Source organism: Cucurbita maxima, unplaced genomic scaffold (genome assembly GCF_002738345.1).
Source record: "Cucurbita maxima cultivar Rimu unplaced genomic scaffold, Cmax_1.0 Cma_Scf00030, whole genome shotgun sequence".
Classification (NCBI taxonomy): domain Eukaryota; kingdom Viridiplantae; phylum Streptophyta; class Magnoliopsida; order Cucurbitales; family Cucurbitaceae; genus Cucurbita; species Cucurbita maxima.
The window spans coordinates 2,787,615-2,807,614 of NW_019272046.1; the positions used below are offsets into that span (position 1 = coordinate 2,787,615).

Genomic DNA, 20,000 nt, shown 5'->3' on the forward strand with positions numbered 1-20,000 from the left:
AAAAAAAAAAAAAAAAAAAAATTCTGGATTAATTTTTTTTTTTGGTTATATTTTTCGTGTATAAATTTAAAAATTAAGTAAAAAATTTAAAACTAAAAGAATAATTTTTAAAAACTTACTTTTTAAAATATGACTAATAATTCTAATATGAAATTTGTAAACAAATAGAGTTTAAAAAAATACAAAAAATCAAATAGCTATATATTGTAAAATAAATATTTTTTTAACTTTAAATTTTGATTAAAAGTTATTGTTCTTTAATAAATATGAAAAATAAGTATTAGGAAGAGATTTGTGAAATTTAGACTATTATTTTTCTTTCTATCGGAAAAATTAAATTATTCTTTTCAAAAAAGTATATTAAAAATAAAAAAATAAAAAAAAAAGATCCCAAATGGATTAGATGGGTCCACAATGAAAGTGGTCCACTCATGGTGTAATGGGCCGTAGAGCCCATATTTTCATTTGACTTCTAGAATGGGTTCTTTTTCAATTGATACCATACTAAATGACTAATTCTATTCTTTCACTTACCTAAGTTCATTTTTTTAAATACAATCTTATAAAATAAAGTTCGAGAAATTTAGCAAAACGTTTTGGAAAGCATTTTGAGAAAGTGAAACAAGAGATGCAGTCACGAGCTATATGTCTTGGACAAGTATGATCGTGGTATCCTCTCTTATAAAAACACTTATTGTGCACATTTATTCAGTCTCTTCCACTCGTAAAGGGTTGGCTATTACTTCCCCACAATCTGAGTTTGGTAAGTACTTGGTCTTCTGCTTGAGATTTCAACGGTCATCGCTTAGGATTGACCCACTTTCTCTCAGTGGTGAGAGTGAGTGGCGCATAATGGCTACGAACGTCCTGAAGGAACGCGATTGTGACAAACACATGTGACGTGAATGATTATGTTGTGCACATAATCTCAGACAGTTTTTCTAGTTGAGACACTGGTAGTTAAATTGAGCTATATTGACCAAATTCTTTTGTCACATATTCTTCAAACATTATATTGAGGTGTTTAATCTTTCCATCAGTTAAGGGAACTCCAATTTGCGATGTATACAAAGTTGGGCCCATAGGCTTTCTTGCCTCAAAGCTTCCTGTGAAAGAGAACTATCCAGTGGCCCATACATAAGCCCAATAGTATAAAAATCTAGGCCCAAAATTTGCTAATGGGCCACAGCGACATTATCTCCCATCTAAAACAGGCCCACTTTTTGATGTTAAAATCGAAAATATTGACCAAATAGTATGAATACAAATATATTTTCTATTTAATTATATATTTATATGATTAACAAAATATATGCCAAATTTAAAAATAATATAATTAAAAATATTCATATAGTGGATATATTCTAAAATTAAATATCCATCTTCTTGTTCTCGATCATTTAAATTTAATACAATTAATGAATTTTATATTGAAAAAGTACCCGGTGAATCCATTTGAAGAAAGACTGAAAGAATAAATATTTATGTCGATTTATATATATATATATATAATATTCTATACCCACTATTTATTTTAAATAATTAAAATTGTAATTTTTTTGTATTATTATAATATGATGTTTTGATTTAAGCTTAATGCATTAAATACATTACTAAGTTTTATATTGTTAATCATATTTCTAATAATTATATTAAATTAGCTAAAATATTAAGATTTTAAGATTCTATAAAATATTAAAATTTAAATTTATATATAATAAATTTTAAAAATTTTAAATTTATAGGGATCTATATCAATTTGAATTTAATATCCTTTTCTAGGTATACATGTAAAAAGTTGAAAAGGCTACTACTTTTTATTTTTTATTTTTTATTTTTTATTTTTTATTTTTTATTTTTTATTTTTAATAATGAAAAGGTATAAAGCCTATTCCATTTAATGAACCATTAGAGTTTTAGTGAACCATCAACTTTATCTACTTTTTATTTTAAAATGTAATTTTTTTTTTTTGTCTCAAAATTGTATAATTTTCTTTTATTTTTAGGTTTGAAAATATTATTTAAATTTAATTAATTTTAGTTTCAAATTGTTACATTTTTCCTACTAATACTTACTTTTACTCTTGAGTTTTTATTATTGAGGCTTACTTATATTCTAGTTTAAATATTATCATATAATTTTTAAAAAATTAATTTAATAATAATGAAAAATTAGTGAAAATTAATTAATATAAAATAAATGATTGAGTGAGTTATGAAAACTCTTAAAGTATATATATAAAATCTTGAAAAAAAAATTATAAAAATGTAACATTTTGTAACTTAGAATTCATATATATATATATATATATATATATAAGAAATTATAATATATTAGGTTTAAAGACCAAATAAAAATTATATTAAAAACGGATGGCGAAAAGATATTTTTCTCAACCTTTTATTTAGAGAAAATAAAATTTCCAATTATAGAAAGTCGTTAGAAACAGTGCTCAGACTCCTGGGATAGCGACACGTGTCAATTTATTTCTTTATATTCTTGATGCTTCTCTACAAATATTTATTCCAACTAAAATGACAGTTCCTTTAATTTATTCTTTGAAAACCACAATTTTATGAAAATTTTAAATAGCTTTGTGTATATTATAGTTTGGTCCAAAGTTTTAATTATTTTACCATTTTCTTTTTTGTATTTAAAACTTTAAATTATAAATTTAATAATTAATGTTAGAACCTTTTAAAATTTATCAATCTTAGTAAATACAAAATTACTAAAACTAAATCAATTATTTTTTAATAATTTTTAATACCAAGGATCTATTAAACACAAAATTAAAAGTTGAGAATCTAGAATGTTTGAATTAATAACCGTTTTCTTTTGTGAATACTTTCTAACACTTCTCCAGATAAATTTTGAGTTGAATCTAAATTTAAACTGTTAGTGTGAACTTACCCATACAGTTATGCCCTCTTCCAATAAAAATCATTTTCTAAAAGATTCTAAACCAAATCTCAATATCTTCACCTACCCGACTTTGTGGAGGCAGCCTTAAAATCGAGTTGGCCCTCCATGGCCTAGCCGTTCCCTTTAGGTTCAAAATTGAGTCGGCCCCTTCAGAGTTTGCCTTATGGTCAAGGTCGAGTAAATTCCTCTCTTGGGGTCGATCTGATAGCCAAGTTGTCCTCCTGTAGACCATTTTCAGATTAAGTCTTAGGTCTCTTTGGAGTCGTGTCAACCGAACCTTAGTTGACTATTGAAAGTTTAAATTAATTTAAGTTATTTTTTAAAAGAAATTCTTAATAATACGAAAAAAAAAATTAATTAATTTTGTATTTTTTTTTTAGAAAATCATGAGAAGTAGATAACACAAACAAAAAAAACTTAGTAATTAATAAAAATAACACTTCTAAATATGTGATATAATCCATATAACTATTTTTTTTTTTTATTATTAAAACTTAACCCAAAAAGAGTCTTAGCTCAAAGTACATAATTTGAATGTTGAATTTGTATCATCAATTGAAATATGTTTGCGAGACAAAAGAGATAAATGACCAAGTATGCTAAACTCTCCGTACTTTGATGTTCAAGTTAGAAATCAAGTTGACAATAATTTTAGAGTGTAATATGTGAATATCTTTTATGTATCCTCAATCTTACTAGCTCGTTGTACTTATAGAGTGATTTAGGAATCGTCATTGTAATGAATGACTAAAATCATGCTAGTATGTCAGAAATATTTACTCTGTCGAAAGAGTTGTCATGTTGGACTCTAACTTTGTAACTTTTAGTTTTGATCAACCTTCACTGCTCGGTTCAACTTCGACCCAAACAACCCACATAGATTGACTCGAGTTAGGCCTTAGTCGCCACACACCGATCAACTTGAGTTAGACCTTGGCCTTGGCCAACCCATTTGGGTCGGGCTATGTAGTCTTGCTTGACCCAAATGAGTCGGCTCATCCTTAGCTTGGCCATCTCACATGTATTAGTCTTTGTTGGCCTTGGGCGACCCACATGGATTGACTTAGGTTAGGCCTTGGCTAACTCACGTGGGTTAGTCTCTATAGGCTCGCCCATCCCACATGAGTCAACTCGTCCTTGCCTAGATGACCCATATGGGCTTGTCTTCCTAAGCCTCGCCGGATCAAATCCAAGTTGCTTTGTCCTTGGCTCGAGCGATCCACGTGGGTTGACACTATAGACTCACTTGATTGGGCCAACCTCCTTAGGCTAGAGCCATGCACAAGGGTCAACTCATCTATAGTTATCAGTTGACTTATCTCAAACGACCTATTAAAAGGTAGGCAGTTTCTTTTTTTTCTTTTTTTTTTTTAAATGTATTTTAAACAAAATATTTTCTATAAGCATTTTAAAAGTTTTTAATAATGTAGAGTCTTTATTATAGTTTCTTAAATGATTATAGAAAGTTAAGAGTGTTTCTTAAATCAACCAAATGAAAAAGTACTTAAAATTTTTTGGAATAAGTTTTAAAATTATTTTTTAATAAACTTTGAAGCAGTAAAAAAATAGCATATTTATAGTTAATATAATCATGTTTGTTATATTGCAATTAAAAAAATATGTTGCTTAAATAATTATTAGAAAAATAATAAATATAAACATCTTCCTAAAAGTGCTTCTCTCTCTATAAATATATAAATACAAAGAGATAAGCTTTCTTTTTCCATGTGAAAAATTAAAATCACCCAATAAAATGGAACTAAAATTCAAATAAAAAATAATAAAAACTATAAAACTAATAATTATATGTATGAATTTCGGGAACTCTAGAATTTGTACCTTTGACCAAATTTTATTTAAGAATTAAAAATGATATTAATTAAACTCAAATAATTTATAACTTTTAAACGGAAAGTCTAAACGCTCTACACATGTACGGTCGGAATAGATGCATGAACAATTTTCAAATTGAGAATTTAAATTAATTCACTTAAAACGGTTAAAGTTTTAATGGATACAACTATAATTTTAAACACGTGTAAAACTAATTCGACAAAATAGAATTTGATTTTGGTCTAAGAAATAATTTATTTACACTCTTGCCCTTTTAAAATTGGTCTTTTATACACCAACTTGTCAATTACGGAAAAAGTCAAAAAAAAAAAAAAATTAGAGAGATTTTTCTTGAAAAAAAAACTCAAAAAGATTTCATTTTCCATTTCCAAAAGATAATTCAAATCAAACGTTTAAAAAATGAATAATATGACGTGGCAAGGGCTGATTGGGTGAAGAAGAACTATCATCTCCCCACGTTCATTGTGTTGGCCAGCCGATTTATCAGACGAGAAAGAAAGATATGTTTGAAAAGGCAAAAGGATTTATTTATTTATTTAATTTAAATTTTAAAATAATAAAATTTTATATTTGGTTTATTACTTAATTATTTATTTGGGTTTTACCAAGAACGTACAAGAAGTTAAATTAATACAAAATTTTCCTTTTTCTTTAAGAAGGAAAAATAAAGAAAATAATAATAAACCATTTATTTAATTAAAAATTCTAAAATTCTCCACCTTGTTTGCTTTTTATTTAACGCAGAGTCAACGGCCTAATAAATACAAAAAATAATAATAATGATAATAATAATAAAAGCACTAAGCAGTTTTTAGAGAGAGAGAGAGAGAGAGAGAGAGAGAAAAGGAGATTAGAAAAGCAACAAACAAACAAAGCCCATTTCCGAAAGTCAACTCCTTTCTCTCTCTCTCTCTTAATTCCCTTTCTCTCTCATAAAAAATTTGTGAGCTATCTTCTTTCTCTTTCACGCGCACTCACACTCAGAGAGAGTATTATGCTATGATCAATCAAATCAAACAGTAGAGAGAAAAGATAAAATTCTCTTTGTTTGAACTCTTCTTCTTTTTTTCTTTTTCTTTCTTTTTTTTTTTTCTTTTTTCATATGGGAAATCGAATTGGGAAAATTGGCCGCTGTTTCGCCGGCGACGGTGATATCTCCCGCCGGTATGATCCCGCCGACATTATTGTCGACCCTCATGATGGCGGTTTCGGCCACTCCTTCTATTATCTCCCACCCGACCCACATACTATCTCCTCTTCTAAAGATTTCTCCGACGAGTACATCTCTCCGGCAACCACCATTTTTCGGTCGATTTCCGGCGCTTCTGTAAGCGCCAACGTCTCAACGCCGCTCTCCACTTCTCTTGTTGATCTCTATCCTTACAGCACCACGTTTGATCGGGCCGCTGCTTTTGATTGCTCGAATTCCTTCGCCTCCGTGCCGTTGCAGCCGGTGCCTCGCCACTCGGTGTCGGGAAATTCCGGCGGATTCCCTTATTCGGGTCCGATTGAGAGAGGGTTTTTATCCGGACCCTTAGCCAGCCGGAACGAATCGGGTCCTATTGATCGTGGGGTTTGTTCCGGCCCTATTGAAAAGAGCGGCGTTGGACCCGAGAAATTACGGCGGAGCTTCTCTCACAGCGGCGTTGGAGATAGACAACCCAAATCGAAAAGAAGAAGTCTCATTCGGATTCTGAAGAAAGCCATATCCAAAACCATTTCTCGAAACCAAAAGGCTGTGAGTTCGAGAGTGAGAGAATCGGAATCATACAAACACAATGAAAATGCTGCAGCTACTCAGACTCAAAGCAGTGTCCATTTGAGCAGCCATGCGAGCTTGGCGCCGGAAGACGACGGCGATTACTTTCTCGGCGGCCAGAGCGTACAGTGGGCACAGGGGAAGGCCGGTGAGGACAGAGTTCATGTGGTGATTTCCGAGGACAATGGTTGGGTTTTCGTCGGAATTTACGACGGATTCAACGGCCCTGATGCTCCTGATTACTTACTCGCTAATCTCTATGCTGCCGTTCTAAGAGAACTCAAGGGATTAATTTGGAGTGATAAGTTTGATTCAACTGCAACTTCGTCTTCCGTGAACTCATCAAACTCTGCTTCAATTGAGGAAGATGACGGAACAACCCACCTGAAAAATCATCAATCTACAGAGAATTTCCCTGCGGGAAATAAGATGGTGAATTTGGAAGCTGAATCGATGAGGAAAAGAGAGAGAGTTTATAATACAAACTACAGGACGAGTCAGCTGATGAAGAGGGCTGATCAGAATCCCAAGACTTGGAAATGTGAATGGGAAAGGGAAAGATTAGAATTCGACGGGAAGATGAACAATAAACAATTAGATCATCATCACCAAATATGGGATGAATCAACAGCAATCAATCATTCTGAAGTGTTAAATGCTCTGTCTCAAGCATTGAGAAAAACAGAGGAAGCATATCTACAAAATGCAGACAAGATGGTTACAAGAAACCCTGAGCTAGCTCTTATGGGTTCTTGTGTTTTGGTCATGTTGATGAGAGGAGAAGATGTGTACTTGATGAATGTCGGAGACAGCCGTGCTATTGTAGCGCAGCAACTCGAACCGGATTTCGGGATTGGAAAGCAATACAGAGACTTGGAGAGAATCAATGAAGGAACACTACGAGTATTTGAATCTTCTAATGGTGTGGAGTTCGAAAGGTTAACAACCTTAGCCTCCCATCAGCTTACAATGGACCACAGCACCTACACAGAGGAGGTAATGTTCTTGTCTATATCACTCATTTCCCGTACAAGACTGCATTTTTCATGTCCATTTTCTTTGTGGTCACAAGAACTTATGAGAAAACTTGAATATCAGGAAGTCCAGAGGATCAAGAAGGCTCATCCCAACGATGCTTCAGCAATTATGAACGACAGGGTGAAAGGTTATTTGAAAATTACTCGGGCTTTTGGAGCTGGCTTTCTCAAACAGGTATTCTACATCTCTAATCCTTTGAGTCAGCTAGAATGTAAGAGATTCGACTAAAAACTAAATTAGAAGGCAAATGGTCGATTCAATTCAGAATCCAATGTTGCATACAATTTGAGTTTGAGCTGATCGGCTGTGTTTTGCAGCCAAAGTGGAATGATGCACTGCTAGAGATGTTCAGAATAGACTATGTGGGAAATTCACCTTACATCACCTGTGATCCAACACTCTGCCATTACAAACTCAGCCCAACAGACAGATTCTTGATACTATCCTCTGATGGACTCTACCAGTACTTCACCAACGAAGAAGCTGTTTCTCAAGTAGAGTCCTTCATTGCTGCTTTTCCTGAAGGAGATCCTGCTCAACATCTAATTGAAGAAGTACTGTTCCGAGCAGCGAAAAAATACGGTAAGCTCCTCATCTGTCAACATTACAGGAAGATAAAAAGAACTAACAGATATAAGTTGGAGTGTGAACTTTGGTAATCTGATTTGGAAAACTTGCAGGAATGGACTTCCATGAGCTGCTCGACATCCCACAAGGGGAGCGGCGGAAGTACCATGACGATGTTTCGGTAATCATCATTTCATTCGAAGGGAGAATCTGGCATTCATTGATGTAAATAGAGATACTAGCCTATAGAAATCAAGATAACAGAAGGTTGGGCAATTAATCCTGCCATTTATTTCATTTATTCTTCCCTATTCTCATTACACATGCAATCAAATCACTCTCTCTTGTTCAACTTTAAACAGAGAGAGCGTAGAGTTGTTCAGTTTCCTGTCTTCATCCCAACTATGTGTGTGTGTGTGTTGCAACTTGCATACAACACCAATACATTCCAAAGCAGAATTGTTTGGAAATTTTCAACAATTTTGTTTTGCAGACTTCAGAAGAAGTTTCTTCTCTAGAAGTCTTGACTTCCTTCCTACCTACCCAAAACAAATAATTAGGTAAAAAACAATATACAAACTGGAAGAAATGCCTAATCGTTAACCTTTACACTCAAGAACCTCTAAAAATGCTTCAAAAAAAAAGGGTTCCTTCAAAATCTGAACTTGAAAAAAAGGAACTTATTTTGAGTTTGACCTTGTTTTGATCAGTCAGAAGAAGAAATCCTTGGGTGGAATTGGACCTGTGGATCAAAATTCGATAACCCATTCAAACAAAATCAAGGGCAAAAGTAATCTGCCTTTCTCTTTCTCTCTCCTCTTAATCCCCTTTTCCTAAACTTGTTTGTGAACAGAGAAAAACCAATATTGTGTTAGGTTTTCCTTTTAAATATTCTTGGAAATGGAAATCTTGGTCAGACCAGAAAAAGCATCCAGCACGAGATGAGTTGTTGGTTTGGTGGGTTGAGTATGCCATAATGAAATGGTTACCACACAATTTAATTATTAGTAAAATAGCCTAAAGTATATTTGAGCTATTTTACAGACTGATATAGGCATAATAAATGATTTTGGATTATCCCTTGAAATAAGATTATTTTAACCATTGTCACGGATGAACATATAACAATTAATAAAAGATTTCAATTATACACAAAATCATTGTGGATGTAATAGTCAATGCAAACAAACAATTAAATTATAATCCGGACTAAGCAAACGCCTATACTACTTATAGGTTAATCTAAACCAATAACTTAAAAGAGGAAAAGAAAAAAAAAAAAAAAAAAAAAAAACCAATCAATCAATCCAGATCAAAACCTAATTCATTAAAATTGCAAATTTATTTGTTACAACATAAAAAGAAACTAATTTACAATCCCCAGATCATTGACCAAGATATTTATATATTATTTAGCTAATATAATTTAGAAATAGTAGGAAAACAAAACCTACTTCGAACCCTTGGACCAAATATTTTTCCAAACCACCGCAAATAGTCAACTAAATTGAAGAGCTTTTGAATTTTCAAGTTGTATTTGAAATTTGAAACTAGCGAATAAAGATCAGATTCTTCCCCAAATACAATCATGTATGCATGCATGCATTTATGTATGTATGTGCAATCGAAAAAGTAGGGAGACAAGTGTAAGTGCCGCCCGCCAAATGCCGTAGAGAGAATACAGTGGTAGGCCAGGCTTAGGCAATTCTATAAAGATGCTTGAAATTCTATCTTCCCAATCACCCAAAAAGAATATCAAAGTTCAAGAAATTGGATGAATCTGATTCCAAAATTTCAGATAATTAAGATAACTTAAGTCGTATCTTAATATTCTAAATTTTTTTGGTAATTAATGTGACGTTGTCCAAATTCATTTGAACAGGTCTAGCTATTCCCACAACCAGATAATCTCATTCTAACTTCTAAGGTCCAAGCAGACAATGTATCATGGGCTGGGTTTTGGCTCTGGAATATTGTATACAATATTGAAAGAATAACTGAGTTTTCGACTTTTGAGCTGGCTTCATCTCAGAACATAATGTTGAAGCTGGATTGGCTGATTAAAAATGGGGAGATAAACACACCACTTTACTTTCTCCCCCACCCCACTACTCATTCTAATGAAGTTTGAAGGGTCTAAGCCAATTTGAAGGCCTTGAAATCCTACTGTTGAATTCAACTGGCAATAATTGATTGATTTCTATGATGTTGAAAATGATCTAAGCATACATACAGGGAGGGAATGAACAACTCTGAGTCTCTGATCATATTTTCGATCATTCAATGGTTAAAAAGATTGCCTTGAGGTACAAGAGAGCTAGGGAAAACTGGATCATCTCTATCCGAATTTCCAGTTTATACTGGAGATGATGCAGTTCAAATATTGACTGGTGAATGGTCCGAAAATTCCAGTCAATAATGAGAATTGACGTAGATGAATTTGTCAACCAAGACACACTCATCCGCTTGAACAGGGGAAGAATGGCATGGAGAACATCAGATCGTATATGAAGCCTGTCTATGATGGTGTCTGTTACTATCATAATCCATGGAAAGGAGGACCAGCACATTTCTTTTGACTTTTACCTCCGATGGAAAATGATAATGTTGTAGGTGGATTTCCAATTTGAATCCCACCGAAAGAAAATAAGTGATACAAAAACAAAAGCCGAGGCCATAATATAAAATAAAGGATAGTGGATGCAAATTCGTTTTCAAAATAATCAGGAATTCAAAACCCACTTGCATTTATGGCTGACTCAAAGCACGTAAGAATCTAATAAAATCAAGGGCAACAAAGAAATGATAATCCAGGGCTAGTTATCAAGTTACAATATTCATATTTGGTGGTGCGAAAAAACTTTTAAGATAATGTACAAAACGTGGAGGAGAGAGCCTATCAACTAAAAAAGCAAAGAAATAAAGAACACTAGAGGACTGTAATTTAAAGATTCTAAAACAAATAAAAAAAAATACCTTGTTGGAAGCGATCAATGTTCTAAAGAAAAGGCAAGGATGAAGTAAGCATTAGGACCCCGGAAAAACCAAGAGTCCTATGCTTTTATAGACATGGTTTTTAGCTTTCAGAAACAGCGAACTAAAATCTTCCCTATGAAAATTATCATGTATAATACCTCTGTTTCTGCTTCTGGAGACCAGCCTTCGACATGGATAAAGTTGTTTTTCCCCAAGCAAAGACATTGCAAATGAGTGACAACAGAAAAGGCTGCCTAATTCCAATATCCATTAAACTCAGCTGAAATCCATATGAATGCAGGTAGGATTGCATGGAAAAGGGCAGTCAATTAACTTCACTGAATTTCGTTTGAAGTACCAATCACCAACGGCCTCTGCTATAGTCTGTATGCAAGGACACAGTCAGTTTATACAGAAGGATAGAGATTTATCTAGCACACTTTTATGACATCTACACATTAGTTCTCACAAGCACAACGACAAACATTTCATTAATGATTTCTTGACAATAATAAAAATTTGTGGAAAAATCAAATCTCCCTTTTAATTCCTTACTAAGAATGTTTTAAGAAGCATATTCTCAAATGGAATCAGCAATCAGAAAAATATAAACATATAATGGGAACAACAACCTAACACTTCATATTTTCAGTTATGCAATTCAAAAATACAAACTTCCCTTACCTTCTTATTTATCCTTGGAGAATTGGGGGAATGCCATGTCTCAGACATCCATGTTTGGCAATGGATGAAGCAAGAATTTACGAAAAGCCCTCCTTCCTTGCTGTGCTTGAAGTCCTTCAGTGCCTTCAGCAAAGAGTCCCGGAAACCTGAACAAAAATAAACAAAATTGTTTTTCGATCCTGAATTCACCAGATAATTTTTTTAAAAAATCAAGACATTCCAGAATTACATCTCCCAATAAGAACAATCAGAAAACTACGCAGTTGTTCCTCAAGTGCTGCTTCTTTATAACCTTTCTAACAAGAAAAGCATGCCTAAAGAGAGAATTATGAAGGATAAACTAAATCTAACAGGCCTTATTCTGTGGAGTATGTGTAAAGATAACTCAGAGATTCATCTATTGTATGTGAATAATTCCTAAGGATCTTAGCTATGCAAATGCTGACTTATTGAGAAGGGTTCTCACTTCTCACAATGAGGAAGGAATATAATCCACAGTAATTTCAGATCGCAAATGCTATCACAAGAATGTATTTGTTAACGAAGATCACTGAAATTCTATGTAATTATTAACAAAGATCATTGAAATCCTACCTTTATCTTGAAGTGGGCGCAAAAAACATAAAGAGTCACAGATTCAAGAGTGGCAAATATGATACCTTGAAGAATTTCAAGCTGAGCATGATCACATTTATGAATATTAAGCCTACATTTCTCCCAAGCGCCAGCAGGATGTAATGGATTTGGTACCAAGACATTTTGTATCTAATAGCCATGCACTCGATATCAGAAATTATATACAACAAAATTAGATATTAGAGTGGAGTTGGGGTATCGTAAAAAATAATTACCTGCCAAAAATCATAAGCTGGGTTGACAAGAAACAACGGGGTGCTGATATGTTTGATAATTTCTTGAGGAAAGAGACACTGTCATTGCAACTCAAAACAAATGATTAAGGCTGGAGGCTAACATTACATATCAAGAAAGAGACTTCAACTTCATTACTCTAGAATCAATATTGTTGTATCTGGTGGTTACTCTAATACCATTGTCTAATAGTGAGCCAAGATTAGTTGAGAATGATCCCATTGAAAGGTTTCAGCATCAGTAAAACAAATCCTACCTTAGATGGCTCCTCTGTTGCTGTACAATCCTTGGATAAGCTTTTAGCAGTGTTCTGAAGGCACAATGCAGGTAAAAAGTACAAACATTTAGAGTAAGCCGAAATTCATCAATTTTCATATTTATTTTAGTAGAAAATAAAATACATATGTATGTTAAAATTAATGACCTAGAATTTATCGCAGGAGATAAAGTATTAAATTTATAGTTGTATTTGTTGATTAGATTCTTTTATATATTTTTATGACGAGCGAACTTTCATTGAGATGAATGAATGATGATAAGAAAGCTCAATTGTTTAAATATAAATCTGAATACATTCAATAAATATTAATTTAATTCTTTTGAGAAGGTTCATACACCAGGTTCATACACCAGGTTCATAAATGATATAAATTTTTTCTATATGATTAAGTTTCTAATCATCTACGTGCATCAGTAATATTAATTTAATGTATTTGATTCAGCTGGTGTATTCAAGTATGAAAATCAACCATTTCAATTTCATGGTTAAACTTAGTCAAAACAATATAAAAAATACACCTGAAGATCATACAAGGTAACATTGTTTAAGCATTGACATGGTTCATGCGTCTAGCTAGGTTTATCTATGAGAGAGGGCATTTAACAATAATGCCCTCGCTCATTCATTAAATTTTCTAACCAATAATAAGAAATATAATTCTATTGATCAAATGCAGACTTCACCAAGTAACATGTTCTTCTATGTCATATTTTTTTTATAATATTACAACACATGGAAAACGATGTTTCGAACCTACAACCTCTTAAAAGAAATAAAGAAACATTAACCACTCAACTATGTTCATGTTGGATTTTCTTTTTCACTATACTAAATTCTACCACTATTAAAATAACTGATATATTTCAAACAAACACTATTTATATAAAACTAAATATCAAGCAAATAAATCCTCTAAAGAGAGTAAATTCTGTGTACGACACAATCGTAGCCTAGTATATGAACCAAGTGGCTGTGACTCCAGTAAATTTGGAGGCATCTAAGTTTAACCTTAAGGAACATAACACTAGTGATTGTAGCCAACTCTAATAGACTGACGAAATGGCATGCATGATGTCATCCTAAATCAAGCTAGTAATATGGTAGGATTAAGCTATGGATCCAACTAGACATGCGATATGCCCCCTGTATTACAGACGTGGTTGGTTAGTTGATAGTTCTATTTGGATTAAGTTAGTATTAGTTATTAGCTGCAAACTGCAGCTGTTATTAGTCAGCCTGCTGGTAGAAATTTTGCCTTTACCATTTGGGTGCCTTATTCAAAGAGTCAAAGAAGAATTCAGAGAAAAACTCATCCATTGTCTATAAACTATAAAATAGAAATACCCAAATAAATTCACGGGGTTCGTTTCAAAGAAAGTCACAATGTTTTGTACCATCTAATCACTAGCTTTATAAATGAACAAATGAGGACCAGAGTAAGACCTGAAGGTTGAAAACATCGTGATAGAAAGATCTCATAGTATGATTTCCCCAAACATCTTTCCTGAAATGGAGGAGCAAAAATGGATGCCAATCGGCACAACTTTTTGTAATTTGAAATAATTAAGCAATGACAAAGAAAGAAACACGGCAGAAATACGTGAGGGAAACTAAAAGATTATTCACGTGCAGAGTAGTATGTTAAGAGAAAATCATACTCGTCAAGGAAAAATCCAGCATCAGCTAGACATTTGACAGTTGCATCCTTCGGCAGAAGCTCTCTGAAGTCATCACAATGTATAAGGGTCGCCAATCCCCCAGCAGAGCACCCTGAGAGAAGAGCCTGGAGTGGATAGATGTCAAGTTGGTGGACATATAAAACGACCCATTTTAAGATGCAGAGAATACATCATTAACCAGATGTTGTGGATGTAGATCTCAGAGGAAGACATTGTAAATTTCATTACCACATGCCCACCTGCCTTGCGTTTGACAAGCCAACAGATAAGAGTTCCTCCATAAGCGCTTCCCAGATGAGCTGTCCTCTGAAATAAAGTCTATTCCCATTCTATTGCAAGGACAAACATGAATATAGTTATTGAATCCACAAAAGAAAATTTCCAGGTTGAAGTTTTACAAAGTTATTGGAAAACGTGAACTATTATTACTTTTCTTTTTAGATAAAAGTCCATATGATGAAGGAAACAAAGATTAAGAAGAAAATGGTTGACGTATTTAGAAATGCACAAAATTTGGTTCCTGACTTGCTAGTAAGACATGTTTGCATCGAACCAAATACACTACGACTTATCTTATGCAAGTTTATTCCAGTGCAAATTTTTGAATGCTTATGAAAAGACAAATGACCAGGTAAAGTACTTGAAAAATGTTGTACCTTTGTTTCATCCTCAGGATGGCTTGCAAACGATGCTCCATCACAGTAACGTATCTTGATCTTGTTCCAATTATAGAAATCTGAAGACAGATTAAATCAAACTAAAAATTAGTAACATATTATCAAATACTACAAGTGCCAACCAGAGATTATTACACGCACACAGTGCACAACATTTTCACTATCTTCAAAGAGCATGATAACTTCAAAATAAAAAATAAAAGATAAAAAAGTTTTCGAGCTCAAATCCATCTTCAAGGCTGGCATTTGATAGTGCACTATTGTAACAATTCAAGCTCACCGCTAATAGATATTATCCTTTTTGGGCTTTCCCTTTCGGGTTTCCCCTCAAGGTTTTTAAAACGACTCACAATCCACCCCCTTCCATTGTAACAACCTAAGCCCACTGCTAGCAGATATTATCCTCTTTTTGGGCTTTTCCTTTCGGGTTTTCCCTCAATGTTTTTAAAACGTCTCACAATCCACCCCCTTCCATTGCAACAACCTAAGCACACCGTTAACAGCATGAGTATGGCAATATCATATACATAAGAAATCATTGAATCAATATGTTTCAACGAAGCAACATGATGTTTAGACTCAAGTTTAGTGATATTCGAGTAAATGGAATAAAAACAAGGTCAGATAAACTGATCAATAGAGTACTACAGACAACAGAAACTAGTAATGGACGAAATGTACCAGGATTTTTGGATGCATCACTACTTAAAATTCCAGAGAAACGAACACGGCGATCCATGTAGGCTGACGAACCCAACGGGGTCATTTTACGCAAAGAACAGGACGAGACCGAATCGCACCAACCTCCACCCTAGTACTCCCAGAAACAAATTAGACCCAAAGTCAACACTAAAAGAAAATACGGAAAGTCAGCCTCCTAATCAAGTAAATGAACATTAACCTCAATGTGAAGCACCCAGTTCCTATTACCAGATCCGAACCCCTTCTGAAAATGGTATCCAGGCAAACTCCCATCAAGGCATACTGCAAATTTCGAAACCTAAAAGTAAGCATGAAAACAAATCCAAGAAGATAGAGAGGAGAAATTGAACAGCGTACGAGCGCCTTTTGCTTTGGCATTCTGTAGCAGAGATAGGTCAACCAAATCAGGGTCATTGGCGGGATTGAGATCGAAAGTGTGGTTGATGCCAGCGTCTTCAGCATGCCAAGAGTCGGAGAGGAAAGAAAAAACAGAAACGATAAAAGCGAAAGAGATGACTGCAATCGCCCACTCTTTCTTGGACCATTTGCTCCACCTTAGAAGAGCTCGAAACCCAGAGATCGCCATTGGAGGTGGAATGGGCACGACAATTAAGAATCCGAGCAGCAAATTGTACTCGAACACATGGAAAATGGATGAAATTAAGAGTGTAAAATTAACCAACTGCGGCGGCACTGGCAACGAATTTGATGAACGTCGTCGCACTGACCATGAATTGACATACCTGAATTCGATGATTGTATGTTATTAATACAGCAGAAAGTTCTTTTCTTTCCCTTCCTTTCTCCGGCGGAATAACGCGCGCAATGTTTGTACACGACGAACGCAGAAGCTGACAGTGGTTGTTAATAATTTTTCGTTTTCTATTTTTTCTTAAATAAAAAACTATTAAGTAAAGCAATAGTAATAATATGAAATAAAATACTTGACTTTGAATTGTCTTCAATATATAACACTACTTTTTTACCATAATTTCATGCACTACATTTCTTTTACATAAAATTAATAGTTTAGGGAAAACTCGAGAATAAATATACAAAATTTTAAACGGATAAATTTTAAAAATTTTAAAATGAGATAAACCTATTAAATACAAAATTGAAAGTTTAGAAATTTATCCGACAAAACCCAAAAGTCAAGCACAAATTTCAAGGTTATAAAACCTATTTGAGAGACGTATAGTACACATTTTAAAGTCTACATGAATTTACGAACTAATGGCTAAAGTTGTAATTTAACTCATTAAAAAAATTCAGAGAAGAAATTCAAATTCAAGAGGAGTACTCTGAATCAGCTGATAAGTTACATATTTCCATGATAAATCCTGCAAAATAAATGTACAAGCAATTATCAAGTAAAGGAAGGAGGAGGAGAAATGTCTAAAGATTCAAACTCTAATTTTCTTCTAAAACAACACTAACAATTATGAAATGGTAACACTACAAGTCAGTACTATCCTCCTCCTGCCATTTTGAACTATTTAATCTACTACTACTACTACTACTACCATAGGAACCTCTGCTTTCCAGTTTCATTTTCCCAGTAAAATGGACGAAACAGGAACATGAACATTGTGAAGGCATCCAAAGCTATGTAAACAAGTGCAATCAGAAGCCAATTTAGTCTACCATTCATCTGAGAATTGAGTATCAAGAAGAAAAATGGAGTTGTGAAGTATCTGAATTCAATTAATGGAGCAGGAACAAGAACCGCAGCAGTGGCTAAGAAATATGCCACTACCCATATTTTCCTCTTGGATTTCCCTACCAGAAGAACATTCAGTCAGGACAAACAGGTACAATAGAGTTATTATGTTATTGGAATCTTTGTCTATGAGAGATGTTTACAGGATTCATGGCATTGCTAGAGACTAGAATAGAAGAAACCAAGCCACTTACCTAATATGTTGAAGATGGAAAACCATGAATAAATATATGCTGGAACGAGAAGATACTTCGACGACCAATGCGCGTTGATAACTTTACGCCATAGGTAGAAGGGATAATGCCGATTGTCAGCTAGAAGATACGGGTGAGCGATGCTGCAACACACTAAATATGTGAGATCCCACGTCGGTTGGGGAGGAGAACGAAACATTCTTTATGAGGGTATGGAAACCTCTCCCTAGCAAACACGTTATATAAAAACTTTGAGGGGAAGCCCAAAAGGGAAAGTCCAAAGAGAATGATATCTGCTAACTGTGGGCTTGGGCCGTTACAAAACAATAAGGATGAATCAAATAGAAAATAAGGCAAAAAGTAATGAAAATGTTTAAATGGGATATTAAAGAACATTCAAGTCATTAGATGGCTGACATATTTTGTTGATCAATTCAATAACAAAAAGCAGAATTCATCTCCTTTTACAAGCCCTGCCCCTCCCAATGCCCGGACTTCAAGAACATCAAGGGTTTTTCTTGTTAAGCTAACCAAAAGATTTGAGCATGCAATCACAAGGTATGTGTTACTTAGAGACCGCATGCCTTATCCAACAGGGTCACCCTTGGGGGCAAAAGGCAGTACTCCTTCTATTAAATTAACTATAGTTATTCGCTGAATGGTTTCAGAAATTGTACCATGCAATATGAGAAATCTAATCTCTCTAATGATATGCTAACTTGTTGCGGGAACCCGAACTGACCTGAAATAGTGTACGAAGATGAAGCCAGCAAGAAGAGCAATGAAAACTTGCAAGAAACTTAGAGGTCTGCCTTTCCAGAGTGAGTGAAACACATCTATGACTCGACTTGGATTACAGTGCATTGGAGCCATAACTAGAGCAGAAAAAAGACCAAAATACATAATCTGTGCAAAATGTAGAGAGACTGCATGAGCTTCCTTTGCACCTGCGTTTTGAGAAATGTAATGACAATCAGTTTTTCTCTGAATAGAAATTATAATAAATAATCAGTGATACTCGGTGCAAATAAAAGTAGGGCGTCGCAATGATAATTACCAAGAACGATACTTCCGTTCCAACGAACAAAAGCAACAAACGCCATAAGCACAATTACAAAGGGGCAAAATGAAACCAAAAGCTTAAATTTCATACGCCACATGGTCAATATCATGGCTCTGATCTCACCCAATAAACCTGAACAGAATGCCCAACAGAGACATACGAATGATCAACTGAAATATCAAAGAAACTTGGAGGGGACAAGAACAAAAAAAAAAGTGTGAATTGCTGTTTAAAATATATATTTGTGACGAAAAAGAAACTTCAGCTAGCGATTTCTGCAAATGAACCATACCATAAAACGACTTTGCAATGCAAATTATAATGGAAACGGATTAAAAACTGTGAAAAAATACCTGATTTCTGATCTATCAATGAAGATCTTGTGCTATGTCGAAATTGTTTGCCAGCATCTTTTGTGGTATTAAACTTTCTCTTTCGCAAGTTTGCTCTAGAAATGGGACTTCCTTTAGCATTCAAAGGATTACCTTCCTCCACCATTACATCATTCTCATGCATTTGTATATTATGATCGTGGCAAGTCAGAGTAGTATCAATAACCGCAGAGCATGCTACAAAAAGCATCCATATAATATTTGTTTGTCGAATGACAACTGCAAAGATACCAAACTGTATGAAGGGATGAAACTAAGTTATCAGAAGGATAAAAGATTGCAGAAATGAACTGAGAAATTTAAACAAAAAAAAGCAATTTTTTACACTTTTTCACAGAAAATAGCAAATATTTCATTTTATGAATTAGAACAAGTCACAATAAACTGCCAGTCTAAGGAACTCATAAACCAATCAGAGGAAATATTTCATCATAAAAATATATGTACTTCCAGAATAAAGGGATTGTTTTCTTTTTTTCTCCGACTTCGTTCTCGTTAAATCAATTTCATATCTCAAGAGAACTTAAGATACTATATGAAAGAGTATTGGAAAGCTCTTTACCAATGCACTCGACCAGTAATTCTTCTTCAAGCATGCTAAGTACATAGCAAGGAC

General features: G+C 33.9%; 3 protein-coding genes across 3 annotated transcripts in view; 1 reads left to right on the plus strand and 2 right to left on the minus strand.

The window, feature by feature from the left end:
* The first annotated feature begins 5,677 nt into the window (after positions 1–5,677).
* On the plus strand, positions 5,678–8,526 carry LOC111466201 (probable protein phosphatase 2C 23). Its single transcript, XM_023110787.1, has 4 exons — positions 5,678–7,535; positions 7,638–7,751; positions 7,895–8,159; positions 8,258–8,526. Exons 1-4 carry the CDS (start codon positions 5,883–5,885, stop codon positions 8,371–8,373), a joined length of 2,148 nt encoding a protein of 715 aa, XP_022966555.1. The 5' UTR covers positions 5,678–5,882; the 3' UTR covers positions 8,374–8,526.
* A 2,329-nt stretch (positions 8,527–10,855) lies between these two features.
* On the minus strand, positions 10,856–16,872 carry LOC111466203 (pectin acetylesterase 5-like). Its single transcript, XM_023110788.1, has 12 exons — positions 16,370–16,872; positions 16,212–16,294; positions 15,992–16,121; positions 15,290–15,369; positions 14,873–14,962; positions 14,613–14,737; positions 14,398–14,458; positions 12,931–12,984; positions 12,656–12,733; positions 12,464–12,569; positions 11,805–11,950; positions 10,856–11,504 (listed from the first exon to the last, which is right to left on the minus strand). Exons 1-12 carry the CDS (start codon positions 16,596–16,598, stop codon positions 11,397–11,399), a joined length of 1,290 nt encoding a protein of 429 aa, XP_022966556.1. The 5' UTR covers positions 16,599–16,872; the 3' UTR covers positions 10,856–11,396.
* A 509-nt stretch (positions 16,873–17,381) lies between these two features.
* Positions 17,382–20,000, minus strand: part of LOC111466254 (dol-P-Glc:Glc(2)Man(9)GlcNAc(2)-PP-Dol alpha-1,2-glucosyltransferase) — a 3,666-nt gene continuing 1,047 nt past the window's right edge. Inside the window, exons 3-8 of the mRNA XM_023110861.1 lie at positions 19,947–20,000; positions 19,346–19,619; positions 18,987–19,124; positions 18,672–18,876; positions 17,930–18,072; positions 17,382–17,794 (exon numbers count right to left, since the gene is read on the minus strand). The exon at positions 19,947–20,000 is cut by the window's right edge and continues 280 nt beyond it. Coding sequence (XP_022966629.1) covers positions 17,535–17,794; positions 17,930–18,072; positions 18,672–18,876; positions 18,987–19,124; positions 19,346–19,619; positions 19,947–20,000 — 1,074 coding nt within the window. The 3' untranslated portion in view covers positions 17,382–17,534. The remainder of the gene's footprint in view (positions 17,795–17,929; positions 18,073–18,671; positions 18,877–18,986; positions 19,125–19,345; positions 19,620–19,946) is intronic.